The sequence below is a fragment of the Amphibalanus amphitrite genome, unplaced genomic scaffold, assembly GCF_019059575.1.
Source record: "Amphibalanus amphitrite isolate SeventyFive unplaced genomic scaffold, NRLGWU_Aamphi_draft 000299F_arrow, whole genome shotgun sequence".
Taxonomy (NCBI): Eukaryota; Metazoa; Arthropoda; class Thecostraca; order Balanomorpha; family Balanidae; genus Amphibalanus; species Amphibalanus amphitrite.
In genome coordinates, this window is record NW_024881794.1 from 640,705 (window position 1) to 661,854 (window position 21,150).

General features: G+C 50.7%; 2 protein-coding genes and 1 non-coding gene across 8 annotated transcripts in view; 1 reads left to right on the forward strand and 2 right to left on the reverse strand.

The window, feature by feature from the left end:
- The window catches only part of LOC122387840 (cyclin-dependent kinase 6-like), a 38,359-nt gene extending 35,754 nt beyond the window's left edge, over nucleotides 1–2,605 (forward strand). For 4 of the 5 annotated variants that reach the window (XM_043378402.1, XM_043378397.1, XM_043378401.1 and 1 more), the window contains exons 7-8: nucleotides 587–719; nucleotides 1,698–2,605. In XM_043378402.1, the coding sequence (XP_043234337.1) occupies nucleotides 587–719; nucleotides 1,698–1,859 (295 nt within the window). In that variant the 3' untranslated portion in view covers nucleotides 1,860–2,605. The remainder of the gene's footprint in view (nucleotides 1–586; nucleotides 720–1,697) is intronic. The other variant, XR_006257692.1, reaches the window with a different exon arrangement.
- Nucleotides 2,606–3,194: 589 nt separating this feature from the next.
- Nucleotides 3,195–21,150, reverse strand: LOC122387837 (Bardet-Biedl syndrome 2 protein homolog). 2 transcript variants are annotated; one of them, XM_043378393.1, is made up of 18 exons: nucleotides 21,135–21,150; nucleotides 17,115–17,442; nucleotides 14,705–14,860; nucleotides 14,235–14,336; nucleotides 13,894–14,031; nucleotides 13,347–13,535; nucleotides 12,710–12,892; nucleotides 11,997–12,125; nucleotides 11,481–11,574; nucleotides 11,143–11,279; nucleotides 10,729–10,803; nucleotides 10,247–10,384; nucleotides 6,388–6,489; nucleotides 5,966–6,115; nucleotides 5,429–5,641; nucleotides 4,988–5,154; nucleotides 4,386–4,534; nucleotides 3,195–4,141 (listed from the first exon to the last, which is right to left on the reverse strand). In XM_043378393.1, the coding sequence occupies exons 3-18, from the start codon at nucleotides 14,816–14,818 to the stop codon at nucleotides 4,041–4,043; spliced, it is 2,181 nt and encodes a 726-aa protein (XP_043234328.1). In that variant the 5' UTR covers nucleotides 14,819–14,860; nucleotides 17,115–17,442; nucleotides 21,135–21,150; the 3' UTR covers nucleotides 3,195–4,040. The 2 variants fall into 2 exon arrangements, with proteins under 2 accessions (XP_043234328.1, XP_043234329.1); XM_043378394.1 differs by lacking the exon at nucleotides 21,135–21,150 and having other exon boundaries at nucleotides 17,115–17,512.
- Nucleotides 12,169–12,252, reverse strand: Trnal-cag. Its single transcript has one exon. It is a non-coding gene; the product is annotated as a tRNA-Leu (tRNA).

The following is a 21,150-nucleotide window of genomic DNA, read 5'->3' on the forward strand; positions in this document are numbered from 1 at the left end:
ACCCCAGAGTACGATGGTCTTTGGTGTAGTGTGTTTTGTCTCGTTTTAACATCACTGACTGTGCTACTGATGTTCCTTCGTTTACACTGTTTTGCTATTTGCAGTATCTTGCTGAATGTGCCATGTTTTATATTATTGCTGTGCTATTTTTCTTTTTTTAGCCATAGCTTCTAAAAAAGTCAGTTGACACTACAAACATAACAGCATGATTTTATCGTATCACACCCATGCTAAGCAATACTTTCGCTGTTACCATAGACTACTCCATATCAGCACTATATGATGTTATATTTGTTGTTTTGATCGATATTATTAGTAACTTCAGAAATGATAGCCTGCGTGAGCTTAGCATTTCTCCTCATAGGACGGACCTAATACAAATGTATGGTGCGCGTTTGTGACTTGATGAGGACCGTGTAAGGGTCATAGTAGGCTTCCAGTGTTAAAGTGACGGACAAGGTCATTAGCATCAAACTCAAGTCCTGTTTGCTGTTTTCTGTTGTTTCACGATATGTTGAGCCGTACCATTCGGTTATGCGTGTGATGCGTGGGCCGTGTTGTGACGTTGCGTTTCGCGCCGTTGCAGCGTGATGGGCACGCCAGACGAGGCGGACTGGCCGGAGAACGTGTCCGTGCCGTGGTCGTCGTTCCACCGGCGCCAGGGAGTGCTCGACAAACTCGTACCTGAAATCTGCGACCTGGGCCGCGACCTGCTCAAGGTGCGTACCAACCTGCCGCAGATGAGCGGGCAATGTACAGGGTGAATGGACCTGAAATACGTGGCCCGGGTCGGCTGAGATAGCGCGGTTTCACTATCATAACGGACATCGTACTGTGGCTTCTTTCCCATCCGTCGGATCAGCTGATAACTGTATTTTTGCGGTGAAATATGGCGTTCGCGTGTAAACCATACCGGATGCTGCTCCAGGCCTTAACTGGAGTTCTCAAATGGACATTTTTGCCGGTTGTTCAGCTTCAGATAGTTGTGATAACGGGGGCACGCAAAGCTTACTCATTCCTGGTGCCCTTTCCTGTCGCGTAGTAACACGAAGCTCGTGTGAAGAGCTAATGTATGTACTGACGCTGTAGGGACAAATAGAGCGCCGGCAAACCTCCGTGCTATAGAGACAGGAGTGCCCTAATGGTTAGATCCTCATTGTGTCTGCCCGGAAGACAAAACTGCATTCATTGTAATTGTCATGTGGTCAGAAAATCCAGCGTTTTGCATGTATCGCATGCCCGCTATCACATTCAGGCGGGTTCTGACTCTGAGTGTCACGTCCTTCGAGTTTTTACCCTGACCGTCACGCGTGGTCGAGCATTGATGTTCCGACCAGAAAACACGTCTGCATCGTGTCCAATTTGCGGGTCACATAACCCAGTGATATCATTTGCGGGTCACCCGATGCAGTGATATCATTGGCGGGTTATTCGATCATGAGGTCAACGACCCTTGCAACCCTTGTTTGGATGCGACTTGCACTGTTAATACTTAATATCAATCGCTTGTTTTCATTTGCTTCCTCGCCTCGCGCCCGTTCTCTGTTTTCCATTCTGACCTGCTGTATCCCTTCGTCTCCGTCGGGCTCGTCTTAGATATAACTATCCATTTGTTTCTGATGTCCGCCGTCCCTGCTTTCCCCGTCCCTCGGCGTGTATTCGGTATCTGACGAGCGCGTGTCCCCTGCTGCCGACAGCGTATGCTGGCGTTCTCGCCCAGCCACCGGATCACTGCTGCCGAGGCGCTGCAGCACGCCTACTTTGACGACGAGCGGATGGCTCTCAGCTCGCCGTCGGGCGGCCAACTGTCCTGCTCGAGCGCCAATGACTCGGGCACATCGAACGCCAGCAGCGCGTGAGAGGGCGCGTCACAGACTGAGCGGTGGCCGCGGGCCGGAGAGTGGTGCTGGACCTACCTGAAGTGGCTGTAGCGGTGCTGACTGAGCGGCGCGGGCGCCGCGGTGTGCGCCGTACCGGCGCCGGAGGTTCATTCCCAGTTATTTGTTGACGCCTGCATTCCCTGCGGGACCATTGCGCTCGGACCGCTGCCGGTCCGGGCGGGTTTTGTACGTGTTGTGTCTGTGTTTGTGTGCGCGTGTGTTGCGGGCGGGTGGCCCCGCCAGGGCGGCCCGGTGCCCTCGGCCCGGGCGCGCCATACCTCACAAACTGCCGGGTCGATCGCCGCTGGCGCTCCTCCTTCCTCGGGCGCGTCGAGCCATCCGCGGGCATTTCCAGTGGTCTGTACATAGGCAGCCGGCGGCGGGCGCGTGCCGTGGCCGCGCGGCCGGCGGACGGGCGAGCCGCCCCTCTGTGTATCAGTAGCCTCTCCGCCTCTGTTTCCTAGTCACTCGTCTGTCGTGGCGTGCCGAGGCCGTCGCCAGTCCTCCAGGTGCTACTGCGCATGTGCAGCTTCTGCGCACAGTCCAGCCGGAATTTCGTACTTATGTCAGGCGCTAACATATCAACTATCAGCTGCCGTGCGTGCCTTCGAGCGACCGTCCGGAGAGCGTCAGCCAGGTCTCCGTGAGGAATCCACTAGGATAATGTGTAATTTGTACATGCTTTGTTTCGATCGTTATATATTTCATACAAATATTTTGGGAACGTTGTTCGTATATTGTGGCTTGGAATGGATTATGAACGCTCAATCAGTTGAAGTTCCTGCAATGGACTAGGGATACATTTCGGTCAAGACAGGTGCTAAGTCTTGATTGTTTGATTCATCAAGACTGGCTGCTTATTTGGAATTTTGCAGTTACGTGCGTGGGGAGCAAATTCTTCTCGAATGTGTCCTTCCCGGGACTTCAACGAAAGTAGAAACGCCCTAGTGAAGAAAAGGGCGAAACTTGCTGGGGCGATACTGCCAAGGGACGCGGGTTCAGGGGGTGTCACCATCCAGCAACGAAGGAGATATAGCCAGAGAAACGCAAGGTATGGCTGGCACAGTCCTCTGGGACGGACTGGAGATGGGTCTAGTGATGAGAGAGCTAGAAATTAAATGTTGAGCGCACCACTACCAGTGAGCAGGATGCCGATGGGTTCCCAGAGCGTGCAAATATGTCCGAAATTACGTTGAATGGGACAACGGGAGCTCGACATTACGTGCTTCACAGAGCGTTATTGACCCGAGGGGCTGCTTTAGACCAGAAGGCCGCTATTGATCAGAAGTGCAATACCCTCCCCAAAAGTCAGTATACATAGTTGAGTATATTTTGTGTAAATGAGATCAGCATACACATTCACGCTAGCGTAGTCACCGCAACGCGGTAGTGACACTGACCGGTCACTGGTCAGTGAACGCAGGCATGCATGGCTGTGACGTCACAGACACTTGACTGGGATTGGACGGATCGTGACATTTCTGCGACAGTATCATCACTGCGTGGTCACCACACAGACAAGTAGTCATCACAGTACTGGACGGAATGCGTGGACCTCATACACTGTGCGTGACGTCGAATCGGGCGGCATTGGGATATTGGACGGACTAGCTGACATGACTAGATAGCTTATCATAGTACGAGCTCGTATACCTCATATAGTGCGACAACTGTGGATAATGGGACCGACACCCACTACCACTCATCCCACACATCGCTCTCACACGACTGTGATACACACGAATACCCACAGTTGCCCAACGGTGCCGTATCTGAATCAGACACTGGCAGACTGCAGGACTGGCCGTGCCGTGGTACTGAATGCATACAAATCTGGCCTGGGGGATTCCCTGCCGGTCGGGACTGGCATCCGGCGGTGCAATCGCTACATACATAACGCCTGCATCGAGATCAACAGTCACACCCCCGCCCTGAAAATGCCCCCGAAAGTCGTCTGAAACTGCCACAGCGCAACTCGACGCTCAACTGCTACTTTGAGCACGATGCTGCCGCTCAGTCACGTAAGACCGCTTCTCACACCCAGAGCACCCTAGTCTCAGAAACTGGGGAATTCCCTGTCATACCACAGGAGTCCGAACTTGATAATTCAGAACTTCCTGTGAGCTCCGTCAGAGCGGGCTGCTCGCGGAAACTCGCGAACTAAGGCTCCCCACTGCGGATGGTCTTCAGCAGCGACGGTATGTTGGAGTTTTTGAAGGCGGCGCGGCAGCCAGCGATCACCGCCGCCTTTGGTTTACCCACTGGGGAAAGGAGAGACGCCAGAAACGATATAACGCGGCGTAAGTGACACTCATTGGAAGTTAGAATGTGACATTTGAAGAGCCTTAAGGTGAATGAACCGTCGTTGAAGAGGCGAGGCAGGTTGGCTAAATTACTAGGGATTATGATGATCAACATGCTGAGATATTGAGCAAAAATCCCAAAATCATTGACCGCATTACCACCTAAACAAGAGGACATACCACCTTTGAAGCGTCACCGTACCTCTGAGTTTGCCAGCCTTCTGAATGGTCTGGTTGACCTGCTTCAGGCAGGCCATGAGCTCCTCGTGGTTGTTGCAGCGTATCTTGTAGTCGCTGATGAGGTCTCGGTTCACGTCGAACAACTCCATGTACCAGCGCTTCATCGACTTCCTGTCCACAGCGAGTCACCAGCGTAATATAGAGGTGAGAACGACTGACCAGTACACATTGTACCGCTACCGCATGACATTGGGAGGGACTGTGACCCTCTAGTTTCCGTTATTCTGAGACCACTTTCTGACGTCACCGTCGTTCGATTATCATGAACATTTCCGGACAGCTAGAAGTTCATCGTAAAGGCAAGGTCAACGAAATCACTGCATGCGCCTGCAGAAGACAGGATACATTAGAATAGTGGATGGATAGTGGATACCGGATAGAAATATAGAAATGGATCGATGAATGGATATACCAGATTGCCACTGAAGAACACAAACGATGCTGAGCAGAGCTTTCCACTCTCAAAGCCACCATCCCTCGACCAAGATCACCCATCCTAAGATCATCAGCCCGCTGGACCAGCCCTTCCCACACCCCAACCCATAGCCATTCAGCGGTACTCACATATCAGCCAGTAGCCTGGCGTCCTCCGCTCGCACCACCAGGCTGCGGATGATGCCCGAGTAGTCGGCCATCTCTGCCGTCAGCCGCTCGCGCACCGACTGGTACTCGAGCACGCGGGACAGCGTCTTCTCCAGCTGCTCCAGCTCAGCAGGAAAGTCCGCCTCGCACTGACAGAACAGAGGAGAGTCAGTGGTGAACTTTATGACCGGCTTTCCGCGCCCTGGGTGGGTAACTGCCCATATATCACTGAATTAAGGTCTAATTGGACAAACGGTGAGCGTGACATCGAATGCCCATATGGGTGAAAGAGGCTGTTAGTGAACTTACAATAAAGCCGCATGTCATCTAAGACAACGCCATCAATAATCACTCACTAGCTTTCCTATAATCGCACTTGAGTCGCGAAGGCACGCATTACATCTATGACGTCACCCGGCTGACCTGCAGATCCTCCACCTTGAGGAAGGAGGTGAGCGTTTGTATGATATCTCCGGCAAGCTCCATGTCGTCCACCCGAATGGTGACCTGGCCGGACTGCTTCATCTGCAGCTGCAGCGGCCGGCACGTCCGTAAGGACGTCATGGTGATGTCCAGGTCACCGGGCACGGCCAGTTCCTCCAGCAACAGGAACGACTGGTTCAGCCACATCACCATCTGGACATGAAAGGGGCAGCGTGTGGGGAGTGGTGAGGGCTCCGAGGGTACACAGAGAACGGTAATGCATGTAGAACATGAACATCGACATCAACAAAGAGGTCACCATCACAAAAAACAGGCTGGGTTCTAAGTCGGCCGGTGAATGCGTAAGTAAAGGATGCGTGGGTTTTTGATCAATGATCATTACAAGTACATACGTTTCTTAAGACACACTGGTACCAAACATTTTCAAGTCGCTTGAAGTCCATCACATTCTCACCCACTCCTAAGCTTTAACCGGATAACTATCGCTCATCAGACCCTCTCAACCTCCGAACTAACCCTCTGGACTCGCTCGTTGAGTTTGAACGTGACGAACCCCTCTGGCGGCTGGACCTGCTCCGTGGAGAGCGCGTACATGGCGAACCGCGGCAGCTGGCGCGTCAGCTCGAATACGTGGTAGTGCTCGCTGTTGACGTAGCCCACCAGCGCCTGAGGAGAGGTGAGGGACCGGGGAGACGGCGTCGGTTATACTAGCGGGTAGCATCAGTGCTACCAAGCGGGAAGTAAGTAGTTAAGTCTTCGAGATTAGTCAGCTCTGCAGCTAACACTTAGTTCCATTCAGGTCCACTTACGAGTATAATATCGTCATGGAAAAGCGAATATTCAGTTCAACCATTGTTTATATAATACTGGATTAGTTTTCAACATTTCAATATCTTAGCTACGCAACTCAAAATCGTAGACAGGTACAGTCTGCTGACCTTGATGTGCAGGTCGTAGGTGACATCCTTGGGCGGGAACAGCGGCACACGGATGGCGTTCGAGCACATGGCCGACGGCGGGTGCACCACGTGACTCTCGCCCTGAAAACAAGTACAAGGTTACGTGACTCAAGTACGTGACTCGCCCCGGGGGCAGCACATGGTCACATGACTGGGTGGTCAACTGGTCAGTGGTCATAGAAGAACGGGGTGCCACGTGACTGAACCTATCGACAACATAGGGTCACGTGATAAAGATCCTCAGCGATCTCTGAGTGATCTAAGACCCATGACGGCACGGGGTCACATGGCTCCCTTCATGACCCAGTCAGCACGTCAGGGCAGGGCGGGCTGAGACGGCTGGTGTAGACAGATCAGTGCACAGCACCGAGCCCGTGCAGCGGGGTCACAGATGCACCGTTGGCGCTAAACAGATACCTAACCAATGACAGAGTGCTCCTGTCCGCTCCCTGACCAGCGACGACAGATTGTAACCATCCGACGCCACCTCAGCCGGCGGACTGGCTCAATACAGGGCACTGAGCTGTCCATGGGCGAGCCATGGGCGCCATCCCGCCCCACTGTGGGACCTAGCGACCCGACAGGAGCGGCCGGCGGGCCGGTGACAGGCGCGGTGACGGGTTCGGTGACAGGTGATGATGATGATTTGGTGTTTTAGGGCGCACCAGCAACGAGGCTATATGGCGCCCATATCTAACCAATCTTCCTCAAAGTCGGGGGTTAAAAATCACCTGAAGCCCGGAGGCCGTGATGAACGAAAAGAGGCGAAAGGAATCGAGAAAAGGGGAGTCGTCGCGGAGAAGTGTTCTCAAAGAGAGCTGGGGGCCACGCAATCCAAAAAACCGCAATCGCTCAGCGTCCAGTCTCGGGCACTCGACCAAGACGTGTCGGACCGAAAGTCGGTCACCACATCTGGTACAAATAGGCCTGGAGCCAACGCCGATCAGGAACCCATGGGTGCCATAAGTGTGCCCGGTACGAAGCCGGCAGAGGACCACCTCCTCGCGTCGCGATCTGCGTGAGGCCGACAACCAGGTAGCTAAACCTGGCTTGATACGTAAAAGTTTGTTACCGTGGGATTGGCTCCAGGCCTCCTGCCACTTTCCGAGGAGGAAAGAGCCCACCGCCGGTACAAAGTCCCTGGCGGGTAGAGGGAATCGGCGGGAGCACGGATACTGCGCAGCATGGTTCGCAGCTCGGTCCGCCCGTTCGTTGCCGTGAATACCGACGTGGCTAGGGATCCAGCAAAAAGACACCGACGTACCCTCTCGGTCGAGGGCTGTCACACGAAGAAGAATCTCCTGTGCGAGGGGGTCAGAAGGATAGAATTGTGACAAGGACTGGAGACCACTCAATGAGTCAGAAAGAATAACATATGACCGAGCGGGATTAATCTCGATAAAACACAGGAGTTTGAGGATAGCGACCAATTCGCAGGAAAAAACGGATGCATGTTTAGGTAAGGTAAAACACCGCACAGCGTCGCCGCAGACGAAAGCACACCCGGCACCGTCATCAGTCTTTGAGCCGTCAGTATAACAGGCTACGTAGTCAGAGTACCTTGAAATATGTTCCAGCGCACGAGCCTTTAAAACAGCTGGAGGGATGTCGCCTTTTCTCACATCGGTGAGGGAAAGGTCCACCTTTGGCGGAACTTGTCTCCACGGTGGGACAGATGGCCACTCCTTACGCATGACCCCCCGAAGTTTAATTTGAGCTTCCGAGAGCAGCGATTGCATACGAGAGCAGAAAGGGGGGTAGCGGACAGTACGTGCACCTTCTCCGGTTCTGAAAAGCGCCAGGTTGGCACGTGAGAAAACTGCATCATAGGCAGGGTGGGAAGGCAACTGGCGGAGTTTTATGGTATATCTCATGCCCAGTAGCTGGCGACGCAAGGCAAGAGGTGGCTCGTGGGCCTCTACAAGGAGGCTGGCTACTGGGGTGGTCCGGAACGCACCAGTGGCAATACGAAGAGCAGTATGGTGCACAGAGTCCAGAATACGTTTCGAGGTCTCCGTGGCGTTATCGTATATAAAACAGCCGTAGTCAAGTCTAGAACGGACAAGAGCACGATAAAGCAAGAGCAGTGTCTTACGATCTGCCCCATAGCAGGTACGCGCAACACATTTCAAAACATTCATAGCTCGAAAACATCGGTCGCGGAGCTCTTTCAGGTGAGTGCGGTAGGTAAGACGGCTGTCTATTACCATCCCAAGAAACTTCACCTCCGACTTCACAGGGATCACTGCACCCCTTAGCCTGACAGAGAAGTCAGGGCAATTACGGCGAAAACGGCAAAAGTGGACACCTACAGTTTTGGCTGTCGAGAATCGTAATCCGTTAACAGCACTCCAGTTTTCTAATCTTTTAATTGCCAACTGGAGCTGTCTCTCTACTATACGTGTGGTTGCACCACTGGCCCAGATAGAGAAGTCATCCACAAAAAGGGCACGGCCAATGGAAGGGGGCAGGTGATCGGCAATATCGTTAATCATTACCCCGAACAGCACAACACTTAGGACTCCTCCTTGGGGGACACCGTTGACCTGGGGGAACTGCTCTGAGAGGTTGCCACCGACACGGACTCTGAAAGACCGGTTAGATAAAAAGCTGGCGAGGAAATGGCCCATTGTACCGCGTATACCGTACTTGAAAAGCTTTTGTAAAATACCGAAACGCCAAGTGGTATCATACGCAGCCTCAATGTCGAAAAACAATGCACCAATGTGTCGCTTCCGCCTAAATGCGCAACGAACCTCGGTATCAAGGGCTAAAATGTGGTCTACTGTGCTCCGATACTTTCTGAAACCGCACTGCGAGTTAGATAAAACACCTTGTTCCTCCAGAAACCAGACGAGACGCGCGTTTACAACTCGCTCAAGCAGCTTGCCCAGGGCAGATGTCAACGCAATAGGGCGGTAGTGAAGCGGATCAAGCCCGCTTTTACCAGCCTTCAGCACCGGGATAATGATGGCCGTCCGCCATGTTTCGGGATACAGCCCTCTTTCCCAGAGCGCATTGAAAAGATGGAGCAATGCTTCAAGGTTGTGGCCGTCCGTCACCACCCGCCACACGGCCGAAGAGGTGACGGTCTGTATACAGTACGGTGGATGCGCTGCCTGACACACTGTCGGCACCCGTCCCAATGGCTGTCGTGTGATGTCAATGACGAGCAGAGAACGAGAGACGTGGGAGAGGGAGAGGGAGAGGGAGAGGGAGAGGGAGAGAGAGAGGGGGAGAGGGAGAGGGAGAGGGAGAGAGAGAGAGAGAGAACGAGCAATGGAGCAGGGCCGACAATAACGAGAGACAAGGACGTAACGCATCCGAAACACCCCAGGGTAGGCCGAAAGACTCCCGTTAGAAAAGCAAGCTGCAAAGGCGCATTGCCAACAATCGACCCTTCATTACCTCCCCATAAGCGTGACAGCCCCAGTCTGGCTACTGTGATTAGCCAGAGACTATTTAATGTTTATGTAGCGGACGGCGCCTGCCGACCGGGGGAACCACCTATGACTCTGACCCGGAGAGCTGCTACCATGGAAATCGGATAGGTCAGCATAGCTTCTACTAAACGTCCCTCTCGCTGGCTTTGGTACACACATGATTCCGCATTGAGTAAACGATACATTAATTACCAGGGAGTCAGGGACGTATTCCGTTGTCGCGCTGCGTTGAAATAAGTTACAGCACAGGAACTAACACCTCAAAGTAATTTGCAATGAGCTGAAGAAACCTAATTAATAACAATTGACTAGTGATCGAATGTGAGCCAAGAATTTAACCACTCCGACTTAGCTAACTAACTAAACGCATTTGGACCGTCGCTCGGACGCGTTACCTGGAAGATGCCCTCTGCGAAGATGAGCGCCGCCCTCATGATGGTGTCGTTGGAGGTGGCCAGCGTGATCTCCACGTGCGGCGGCACCGTTGACGACCCCATGTTCACCGACAGGCCCGTCTGCAGCTGAGTGTTGGCCTGGCGGAGCCGGAGAGAACGGGGGAGGTGAAATAGGCTCAACCAAGGGCTCAACTGCGTCACGGCGGTGATCAAAGCTGGAAGGATAAGAAAAAGGCAAGCTACTCGTAGCTACAGAGACCTCAAACACAGCTGGGTGATGTCCTAGTCTTATTATGTTACTGAGTAGACTCAGTTAGCTTAACAAACTTACTTGTCATAATTAGATACTTGTGGTCATAATTAGATAATTATAACCACAAGTAAGTTTGGATAATCATTCAGGATGCTTTCAAAATGAAACTGGCAGAACATGACGATATCGTCCATCAGCCGATCGATTTAACGCCACACTCACCACTTACCGGTATGATGCCGACGTTCTCGACCGTCTGCCTACTGCCGCTGGACCGGATCGCCTCGTCCACCCGAGAGTTCTCCTGTAGGTCACCGACACAAGCGCACGGGACGGGCGGTTAGAGGGGTATAAACTGCGTAAACATACGACACACTGGTGCCGGGCGGTGGACAGGGCGGTGGCACGGTCACCTTAGTTTCATTGTGAAAAAAAACACAGACGGTTATCAGCGTCAGTTTTACAGCGACGGTCTTACACTTGACTGTTTGACCGCCGTGAGACGATAACTGTTAGGCCTTGATGAATTTTGGCATGCTTGTTGTCTCGATATTCGACGAATGAGTTCAGGTCCAATTGCATGACTCTTAGCAAAGCACTTTTCTAGCCACCGTGTCCGCATGGCAATGGCGAGGGCCCCTACCTCGTAGTTTCTGAGCTCGAGTAGCAGCGTCTGGCGGCGCTGGGACAGCTCGTGAATGGTCTGCTGCTCGATGGTGCTGCCATCTGTAGCCTGGCTGGCCGCCCGCTGCGAGCCGCTAGACGGCGAAAAGCCGCGCACTGGGGGCGGAGGGAAAGGACTGGGGTCAGTCACCGACGAAACCCATTAAATCAAACTAACGATAAGGTTCATGGAGAAAAAGTTGATGCTGCCTGGCAAGTGAATTCATCGCAATGTCGGAAACTTTAAATCGCACCCAATCAGCTGATGAGTTATACGACAGTGCTTCTCTCCCTCGCCACTCCCCAGTGGAGACCCACCTTCTCCGTCGACAGAGCAGCAGATGAGCGAGTCCTTTCCGTCCAGGCGGTAGTCGCCCACCGTCAGACCCGCCACCGACACGTTAAAGTTGTCCTGGTGACATACGCACCGTCAGAGATTGAGCGATTCATCGAAACGGTTTCAAAATATTGATCGTAAGCGCAGCACAATGGAACAACTGCCGCATTGACATACATTTTTAATGAGTCCGATCGATTTTAACGAAGGTAAACTCATTTACAGGCAACTCAGGCAATTTGATCAGTGTGTTATTCCGAGTTCCGACGACCCGTTCATGATGACGCATCACCTTCGAGGAGTGTCCCACCGACCGCCTCCATGTAATATGGACACCGGTTGAAAATGACATGGCAATCTGCTAGCAACATATCGGCACCTCACTTCCTTACCACACACCCGATCTCATATGTTTGCACCTTTGCATGTCATATGTATTTACATTCATATGGAATGCAGCGGTCTTCTATTTCCAGGCCCAATGTAACTTTTCTCACCTTGAATACGACCTCCCCGGTGCGGTCACTGCGTGCGTCCACCTTTCCGTTACTCCAGGCGGTCACCAACTCCGGTACCCCGTCATTGTCGATATCGAAACTCTGCAGGGCCACTGCCGAGTTCTTCGACTGAGGGCAAAACGTGAGGTGTCGGCGACGGACGGTAAACGTTTGTCAGAAGTGGGATTCGAACCCACGCCTGGAGAACCAGACTGCGACCTGAACGCAGCGCCTTAGACCGCTCGGCCATCCTGACACTGACGAAACGTGGCGCAAAAACAGAAAGGATTGATATGCTAGGTCAGTCACGTGGCCAGAACTGACGTCACGGACTCACGGTCAAATGCTGCTGCTAAATCAAAAATGCACTAATGTCCAATGCCATCTATCTAATGTCCTAAAGCAGGAGTCGTTGGCTGGGTGAAGTCGCAGCGTTACCAGACAATTACTGCCATCTACAGGATACACAATACAACGTTTTCCTACACTATTGCAGGAAGCAACTCTTCCTGCCAATAGGCATTAGGCACACGCCAAATCTATGAACACCACCAAGAGATATACGTCTCATTCAAAATCAAAACCCAATGCCAGACACTCTCCGAGACATAAATTCCAACACCAAAATTACGACTATCCAATCATTCCACTACATTAGCCTCTTCCACTCCAACACCCTCCCATGATCCTCTCGGCAGCCCTCTCCTCCGTACCTTGATGCGCCACCAGCGCGACGTTCGGTCGTAGACGCCGACGGTGCCATTGGCCAGGGCGTAGCCGAAGCGCGCGCCGGCCAGCGGCTGCAGCGCCGTCACCGCCTCCGTCTCCGTCACCTCAGCAGAGATGTCGTCGTCGTTGAAGATACGGATGTCGAAGTCGTCAGAGCCTACCAGCAACTGGAGCAGAGAGTGAGGGGGTAGTGAGAGTCTACGAGTACAGAGGCAATGGGAGCCTACCAGTAGCAGGGACTGAGTGTACGAGGGGCAGTGAGAGTCTCTAGAGGCAACAGGGCCTACCAGAAGCTGGAGCGGAGTGTGCAAGGGGCAGTGAGAGCGACAAACAGGGGATGATATGGTGTTATGGTGTACAATAAAATGTGACCGACATAGTGATGGGCTCGCACAGCATCTCATAGTTCAGTTAGTTAGAATACGAAGCTTCTCTTCCAGTTCAGCTAGTTACCAGGCGAATGTGTCATTTCTCGCTCAGCTTGTATTGTAAAAAGCTGAATGTTCCTCGTCTAACTCCGCTAATCAGAAGACGAGATCTTTTTCACTAGCTTAACTATGTAGAAGACATTCCTTACCAATATCAGCTATGTAGAATCCCTTTCCCCGTGACAGCCCGCACCTGGTTCTGTCCGTTCTGGTTGAGGTCGATCAGCGCCATCGAGCGGATGTTGTCGCCCGTGACGTTCCAGTACGGGTCACTACCGTCGGCGTCGAACCCCTGCAGGGCGCAGTTGCCTCCGACCAGTACCAGCGGGTCGGGACGGTCCCCCAGCTTCCCGACCACCAGCGAGTTGGCGCCGTCCGGCAGCTGTGGAGAGCGGAGGGAGGGGTCAGGGGTCACGTCACAGGCATATAGTGCCATGCAGGAGGGAACTGAAGGAAACAGGGGGACGGAGAAGTCTCGCATCTCCGATCTATAGTTCCGGCAGCCGTCATTCAGCAGCAAGGGATATAAGGGGAATAAACTAAACTAGCGGGATAAAGTAGGGCATGCACGATTGCTGCTGGTATGTTTGCATTGCAGTCATAACCTACATGACATCAGTTATGACACACTAATGTCAAACTCGCCACAATGAGTCTCACCTCTCCCTCTCCATCATCCTTCCTTCGGTCCTTCATCCCTTACCTCACCGTCGTCCTTCCATGCCCTGCCGTAGGCTCACCTCCTTGTAGAAGAGGTCGGCGTTGTTGGCCACGTCGTACACCTGCAAGCTGGACGGAGTGCCCACACAGAGCACATCCCCCATCGGACCGGCGTCGGCGGTCGCCTTCTTCAGACGGCCGCAGCATAGCGACGTCACCTGAGAATGCGTTACACATGTCGGTTAGTTCAGCTGAGGCATCACACACAAACAAAGGTGACATCACCTTGAACACTTGACACACAACGGCGACGTCAGCGACATATAGTATGCGGCGGGCTCAGAGTTTCAGAGATGATAAGTGTGTCAAAGTGTGCGTGCACCTACTAGAGCCTGGAGTTGCAGAGGCTCAGCTGGCTCACCTGCTGGTTGATGTTGAGGATGGAGACGTCCGAGGCCACCTTGCTGCCCTGCAGCCGGCCGCCCAGCTCCCCGCTCCGCTCGTGGGGGTTATGCACCAGCAGCTGCAGGACGGCGGTAGATGTGCATTACGAACTCGTCGCCGTGGGACAACGTGCTGACTTAAACATCGGAGACTCGTTTTATGAAAGTAAACCCACGCGGCTTCCTAACGAACAAATTGAAAATAAGGGTTTGATTGGTATACCAAAGCCGTCAATATACAGTCAGGACTTCGAAATCGAATAAAAGCCATGATATATTGGTGAAATTCATCCATTTCAGTGAAACATGTACAGGACGGATTGTATCAATCAGCTTACAAAACGAGTTGGTAGCTTTTATTAAATGAAGCATCCAACCAGCGTTGGCAGCATGTCCCCTCTGGCGGTGCCGGCGGCCACTCGCACCAAAGATCTGACTGATACCGCACCTTGTCGCCGCTGGTGGCCGCCGTCAGACACGGGTACGTGCCATCGAACACCCCGAGCGTCACCAGGCCCGGCACCAGCTTGTGGTTCAGCTTCAGCGTGAACAGCGGCAGCATGGTGACCGTCCTCGGAGTCACTCAGCAGGACTCAGCGCCGCCCTGGAACCGTCACAAAACGATCGGTGAATAATAAGGAGTTCGCTGACTGGCACCTTCGGAGCACACGAGAACTACATCATCAGCGGATGATATCAACTTCTTCGAGGCATAAGTCATTAGTGCCATTACTACAACTGCACCGTGCACGGTTCACCCCTCCCCTCTCCATCAGCCCCCCCCCCCCCACACACACACACTGCATCTTCCGGATTTCCGACAGGTACTGAGTACTGACGGCATACCTGTTCTAGATGGAGCGAGACTCACAGCTCTGTACAATGTAGAACAGGGAGTGATGGCCGAAATGGAACATTCATGAGCACATACAAATTCAGCTACCCGGTAACTTATCCAAACTCCCGCTAACTATTCCTGTACAGAACGGTTCTGAGAGGGGCACGCGGAACTTGCAGATCCCGGACGGTCCGGATGAGGCAGTGATTTCAGTGGCGTTCGTTTTCCGGTTGTCTACAAGACTATTCCGGGAGTTCGGGATAACGATAGTGTTATGTGCCGCCATCCCTGGTTTGCAGCCTGGTGAGCAGCGGTATGATACCCGAGGACTACTCTGCTTCCGATTTGACTTTGTGGCTGCCACACGAGGCGGGACAAAAACATACGGCGATAGGTGATGTGCAATACACCGGTAAACTACTGGAAAACACGATAGTTTAAAGGGGAAATATATTTGAAAAAGCCTGGAAGCCGAAAGGAAATAAGAAACACAAATAAAGCAAACAGCATTATCTAAACACGGCGAGATCATAAACAGAATTCAACAGTAAAACACGGAAAGTTGATAGTTATCCCTACTCAACGTTCATCAGATTAATCGAGGAAGACAGGCTCGATGACCAGACTCCATTATTACACTGAGTGGGTGCGCCTGTCGTCAATCGCAATAGCAGTTACACGGTCCACAGATAGCGCCTCCGTAACATTAGCGAAACCACAAATGATCCTGCATAACGCAAGAGTCAGTGTCACGCTACCCAGTCAATAACAAACAGGCAACAATCACAATTACTGCTGGTCATTGCCAAATGGCAACTGTCAGCCATGAGCCTAGTGAATCTTGTTGACACCTTAAAGCACTATTAGCACTCCTATCATGGCAACATACAAGATAAGCACATCTTAACCATAATTTAATACAATGGCTAAACAAATGTTCAGCTGCAAATAAGTGCAAATTTACCTTAAGAACCTTAATTACCATAAGAAAAACATCTTGGTTTTTGTTTATTTTATCATCAAATGGGGTTAACACTTAACTCGCACAAGAATAGCAATAATTCTAGCCACTATGTTAAAAGTTTATCATGAACAATGAACACCAAATAACTACAAAAATGACTGAAAGTGACAAAAAATGAAAAATCAATAGTGACAAGAGCTAGGAAACATCAACTAAAGGAATCAGCAACAGAAGCAAATGCAAGAAAAGATCATCTTGGTTTGATCATTGATCAATCCAAACCGATCAGAGGCTAATCTGATCAATCCAAACCGATCATCGATCAATCAAACCGAGCTGATCAGAGGCTGATTGAACGAGTGCAGCGGAGAGCAACCAAACTGGTCCGAGAGCTGAGACACTTGCCCTATCAGGAACGCCTCCGGCGCCTCAAGCTCCCATCAATGTACCACCGAAGACGGAGAGGAGACGTAATCGCCATCTTCCAGATTTTGACGGGTGGAGTTAACGTTCGGCCGGACCAGTTTTTCGAGCAGGCAGTGTCATCTGTCACCAGAGGACATGCTCTGAAGCTGTTGAAGCCTCAAGCTACTTCAAGACCTAGGAGAAACTCTCTATCGGTCCGCGCCATCAACGACTGGAACGCGCTTCCTGCCTCTGTGGTCCTCTCTACGTCTGTCAATCTCTTCAAAGCCCGTCTCGACTCTCACTGGGGTGATGCATCCTTTGACATCCCAGTCCAAGATTCATGACTGTCACTAGTAAGGAGCTCGATGAGATCAGATCCCTACAGGCCTTATAGGCCTCAAAATTCTGTATTGGTAAGGTAAGGTAAGGTAAGGTAAGGTAATCCAATACCAACGTTCACCAACTGCAACCAACGTTTAATACCAACGTTAAATACGTCAAGATTGATTCTTATTCTGATGACGGTGCAATATCGAAATATATCAATTTAGTTTAAATTATATCAATTTGCAACATATAACATGAACATAAGGTTATTCACTCTATTTACATTATTAATCATGCTCAGAAATACCATAGGTAGCTTACCTCCAAGCACTCCAATAGGTACCTATTAAATGAACATTTTGTACCTATTAGATGATAATTTTGACCGTGATTAGATTGTCCATGATACAACAAACAACAGCGACCGTGTGTTGTAATAGGTAATAATTTTGTAAATCATTATAGATGAGTTCGATGAGTTGCAACTTAGATACAAAGTTGCAACTTGCAAGAGGATGACATTCCACTGGGCAGGGAATTTATGACATCACAATAATGAATAAAACAGGTAAAATACTTGAATAAAATGTTGTAAAACTGTAAAACGTTAGTAAAGTTTGATGAAACTTAACATTTAACAGTCTTGAACGGCTCTCTCTATCGTCTGGAGGTTTCGAAAGATGCTCTCCAGAGATGGCGCTAGTAAATTTGGCTGACATGACGTCATGCTAAAAAGTGATGGGTTTTGTGAGAGCAAATGTAATAATAGTTGAAAATTTTGTACTTTTGCTTAATTAAGAAAAATAAATATACAATTGTTCAAAACAGTGTTTTCCTCATTCAACCTTCATTGTTTTAAGAGGAATATAGACAGTTTAAATATTTTTTCTTGACTGCAATTCGCACACGCACTAAATTAAAAGCTGGAGTTTTGTGCGTTCGTAAATCGTGATTTGAGAAAATAAGTTGACAATAATCTTTTGCACTTTTGCTTTACAATCATTTTTCAATGCAGATAAATGCATAAATTATTCGAAAAAAGGCATATCTTTGAAATATTATGATTTTCCACAAGCAAATTTTCCCAAAAACTTGAACTACTTACAACTGACGAACGCATCCAATAATCTGGATGTCTTAGGATGAGTTCGTCATTTTTTTCCAAGGAAATACGATACAGTTCAAGCTACTTTACCGATTTATTAGGGTACTTTTGCCAATGAATTAATAAATAAATGACAACAATCAATCTCATTATCAACCATACTCGGAAGAATTTTCTTCGCATAAGCGCGAACACATCCGCGCTTTCATGAAAAGTCACGCCTGTAGATGTCAGGACTGCTGCTTTATGTTTCGCAAGGTGGCGCAGCGCGCAGGGTACCGACTACCGAGGCTGAGGTCTCCAGACTCTCCACCACGATTTAACTTGGAAATGGCCGATGGGGAAGGTCTCACCCAAAAACGGACGCCCTTTTACACAACTGCATAAAGAGAATGAATTATTGGCATAGCTGACCACACGTCCCCTCCCCCTCTCCGCCCCAGCTCAATAGGAAATATCGCCTATTTTCCTTAGTCAGTTATATTCTGACTAATTTCTCACTCTTCCCAGTACACCTTAACATGCATGATGCAGATGTCCACTGCGTAAGTCGTGTGCTTCCGTAAGTGTGCCAACTGTATAGTGTTGCCTACACTCTACAGTGCCTACTGCTTCCCCATTGTCGTTATAATTGGTGATTCTCAGGTCAAAAGTTACACAGTGGTCTCAGAGAACAATCGTTTCAACAAATTAACGATTCAAACCGTTGCATTCTACTGATATTCCGGTCAGTTCTGCTACTAAACGATTCCGGCAAAACACTCTTTAGGTTATGTATTAGCGAACCACCAAACAAAATTCGCCCAATCAATGGTCAGTTATTACTGCTGGGCTGAACCGTCATACGCTATATAGCCTATTGCAGTCAATATTTTCAGAACGATACTGACTGACGAAACACAACGTATTCGCGGATTCGCACATACGTTGGCACCCAGGTGGCCTGTCAGCAGCCGCACAAATCCGCACAGCGCAGCCGGGATTTGACATTGAGATGGTACACCGTAAAGCATGCCTTTCCACACAGGCACAAGCACAGGGACACAAATTCTCAAAATCCAAACTTATTCCAATACTGGTCAATTACGAATAGGCATAAAGTTTTGAGGTTTTCTCATGTTCATTCTTCTTTCAACACACGCGGCAGACTGCAGCAGCTGCAGAACATCTCACAGAGCTGCGCTGGATGCAGTCATGAGCTGGGACACGGTTTGTGACCACTGACCAATGACCGATCGGGGGTGCCAGCCTCCTCCCGGCACGCGATGCACTGGCCGCCGCGCAGTCGATGTCGGGGCACCGCCGGCATTCGCCGACAGGGTTCCATCCGATTCGGTGTATTGGTGGCAGCCCGAACAGTGACCCACGCGAAGCTGGCGGACGTCGATGGCCGATGAGCGATGCCCTTCCGCGACCGGCGGTGGCAGTCGGTCCCACATCAAGAACAGATACCAGTCATGCGGTCAGTCGGCGACGGCGCTGTCGCGAGCCGATCTGATGGTCGCGCGGTGGGCGTTGCCGACGTCCACCGGGACCGTCGACTGGGGGAGCGCGGCCGCCTCTTGGCCGCCGCCTCTGGTCGGCGAGCTCGTTGCGCTGTGGGACGGCATCCACTGCAAGTCGTTCACTGTGAAGCGGTCGTTTGACCGGACCTGGCAGGCGGGGAAAGGGGGCCTCAGATGAAGTAAAACCATCCCTCAGGCCAGCTTGAACTGGCTCTCCACCTCACCATGTTAGATAAGCGGACACCCTCGTGATCATTGCAGCGATGATTGCCAATTGGTGTGTCATTATGGGAGAGGATGCCAGCCTCCTTTGCAAGATAGTCTGCCTTTAATATAGTGCAGCCCGACCCATTGCCTGTGGCGCAGACTGGGCTTGATAATGCAGTGCAGGACACACCAAACGTAAGCGGCCATCTGTACCCCCTGTGCAGTAGGGCTGACTCAAGAGCCCAGAGTTGCCCTCCCCCCACCATTCTGTGCACGTGATAACTGGATGGGACATGCCATGGTCAGCATCTGTTCAAAAGCTGCCCTTAGCATGTAAAGCTCCACTGGCATGCTCAAGCATGGTCACAGTCAGTTCTCACTTCTCAGTTGAACCTCCAATGGAAACCCATCACAAAGTAGAGATCAGGGCACCTCTCACACTGCAGCACACTTAACAACTGAGGCACCATCTCATCACTTGCAGGTGGTTCTTGCCAGGAGCAATGCCAGCCACGCACATCAGGTGATAACAGCAGTGTACAACTGCAATCTACAAGCATCCATGTTCTTTCTGGTTTTCTCCTGTTGAGATCCACTGCCATGCATGAACTTGATGGGCTTTTGTTGCGCTCCTCCCATGTGCAGACAGGTTTCTGCTGAAACAAAGCAAAGCAAATGTGATTAATAATGGCCCTGTTTCACCATCCAGACACTGTGTGCACTGGTAGCTACGGCATACCATAGCATCACTCAAATGACGTTGCATGTGATCTCTTAGTTTATGATCAATCGCGTTTGGAACAGAGTGAGAGGTTCTGAAGAACCGTACCAAGAACAGAGGTTTGAGTTCAAATACTGCTAGCATGCTGCTGGTGCTGGTACCGCAGCGTGCAGCGTTCTGGGATGCTGTCATAGCTTAGCGTCACAGTGAAGTTTGTTGACACTGCCATGGAAACCCAATGCTCTGACACACGCAGCGCACTGCAGTGCTGAGCACTGCAGTGCGTGCTCTGCCGTGAAACTCCACCCATGAACGTTGGTTGCATGACCAGGATGGAGCAGTGTGGCAGACAGTGATTTTAATTTTAATTGCACTTCCTAGAGATTAAAATGTTGTTGGTGAAATTGCTATTCATTATTCCTATTACCATTGTCTAAATTTCACATTTCAAGACAGTATCAGCATTGACATGTTATATAAAATAAGGTTTAGACTTCAGGTGGTCCCGGGTTCAGCTATTAAGTAAAACAAGGGCAAAAAATTGTCAAAATTTAAAAAAAATACCTGCCTTCATCAACACCTCATCTAATCTAACCTCATCCTCATCTAACAAGGCCCTAAAAGCAAAAACCGTTTGAATAACAATGCAATATTTTGCAACCGCTGCACCATTACTGTCACGTACGCTATCCCTAGATTGGTTGCTGGTAAGTAGTGGTTGTCGTCATCAACTCGTCATGCAGCAGCTGATTGGGATGGGCGGGGCCTATTTTTATCCAGGCGATAGAGAGAGCCTCTTGAACCATATATTTCAAAGCA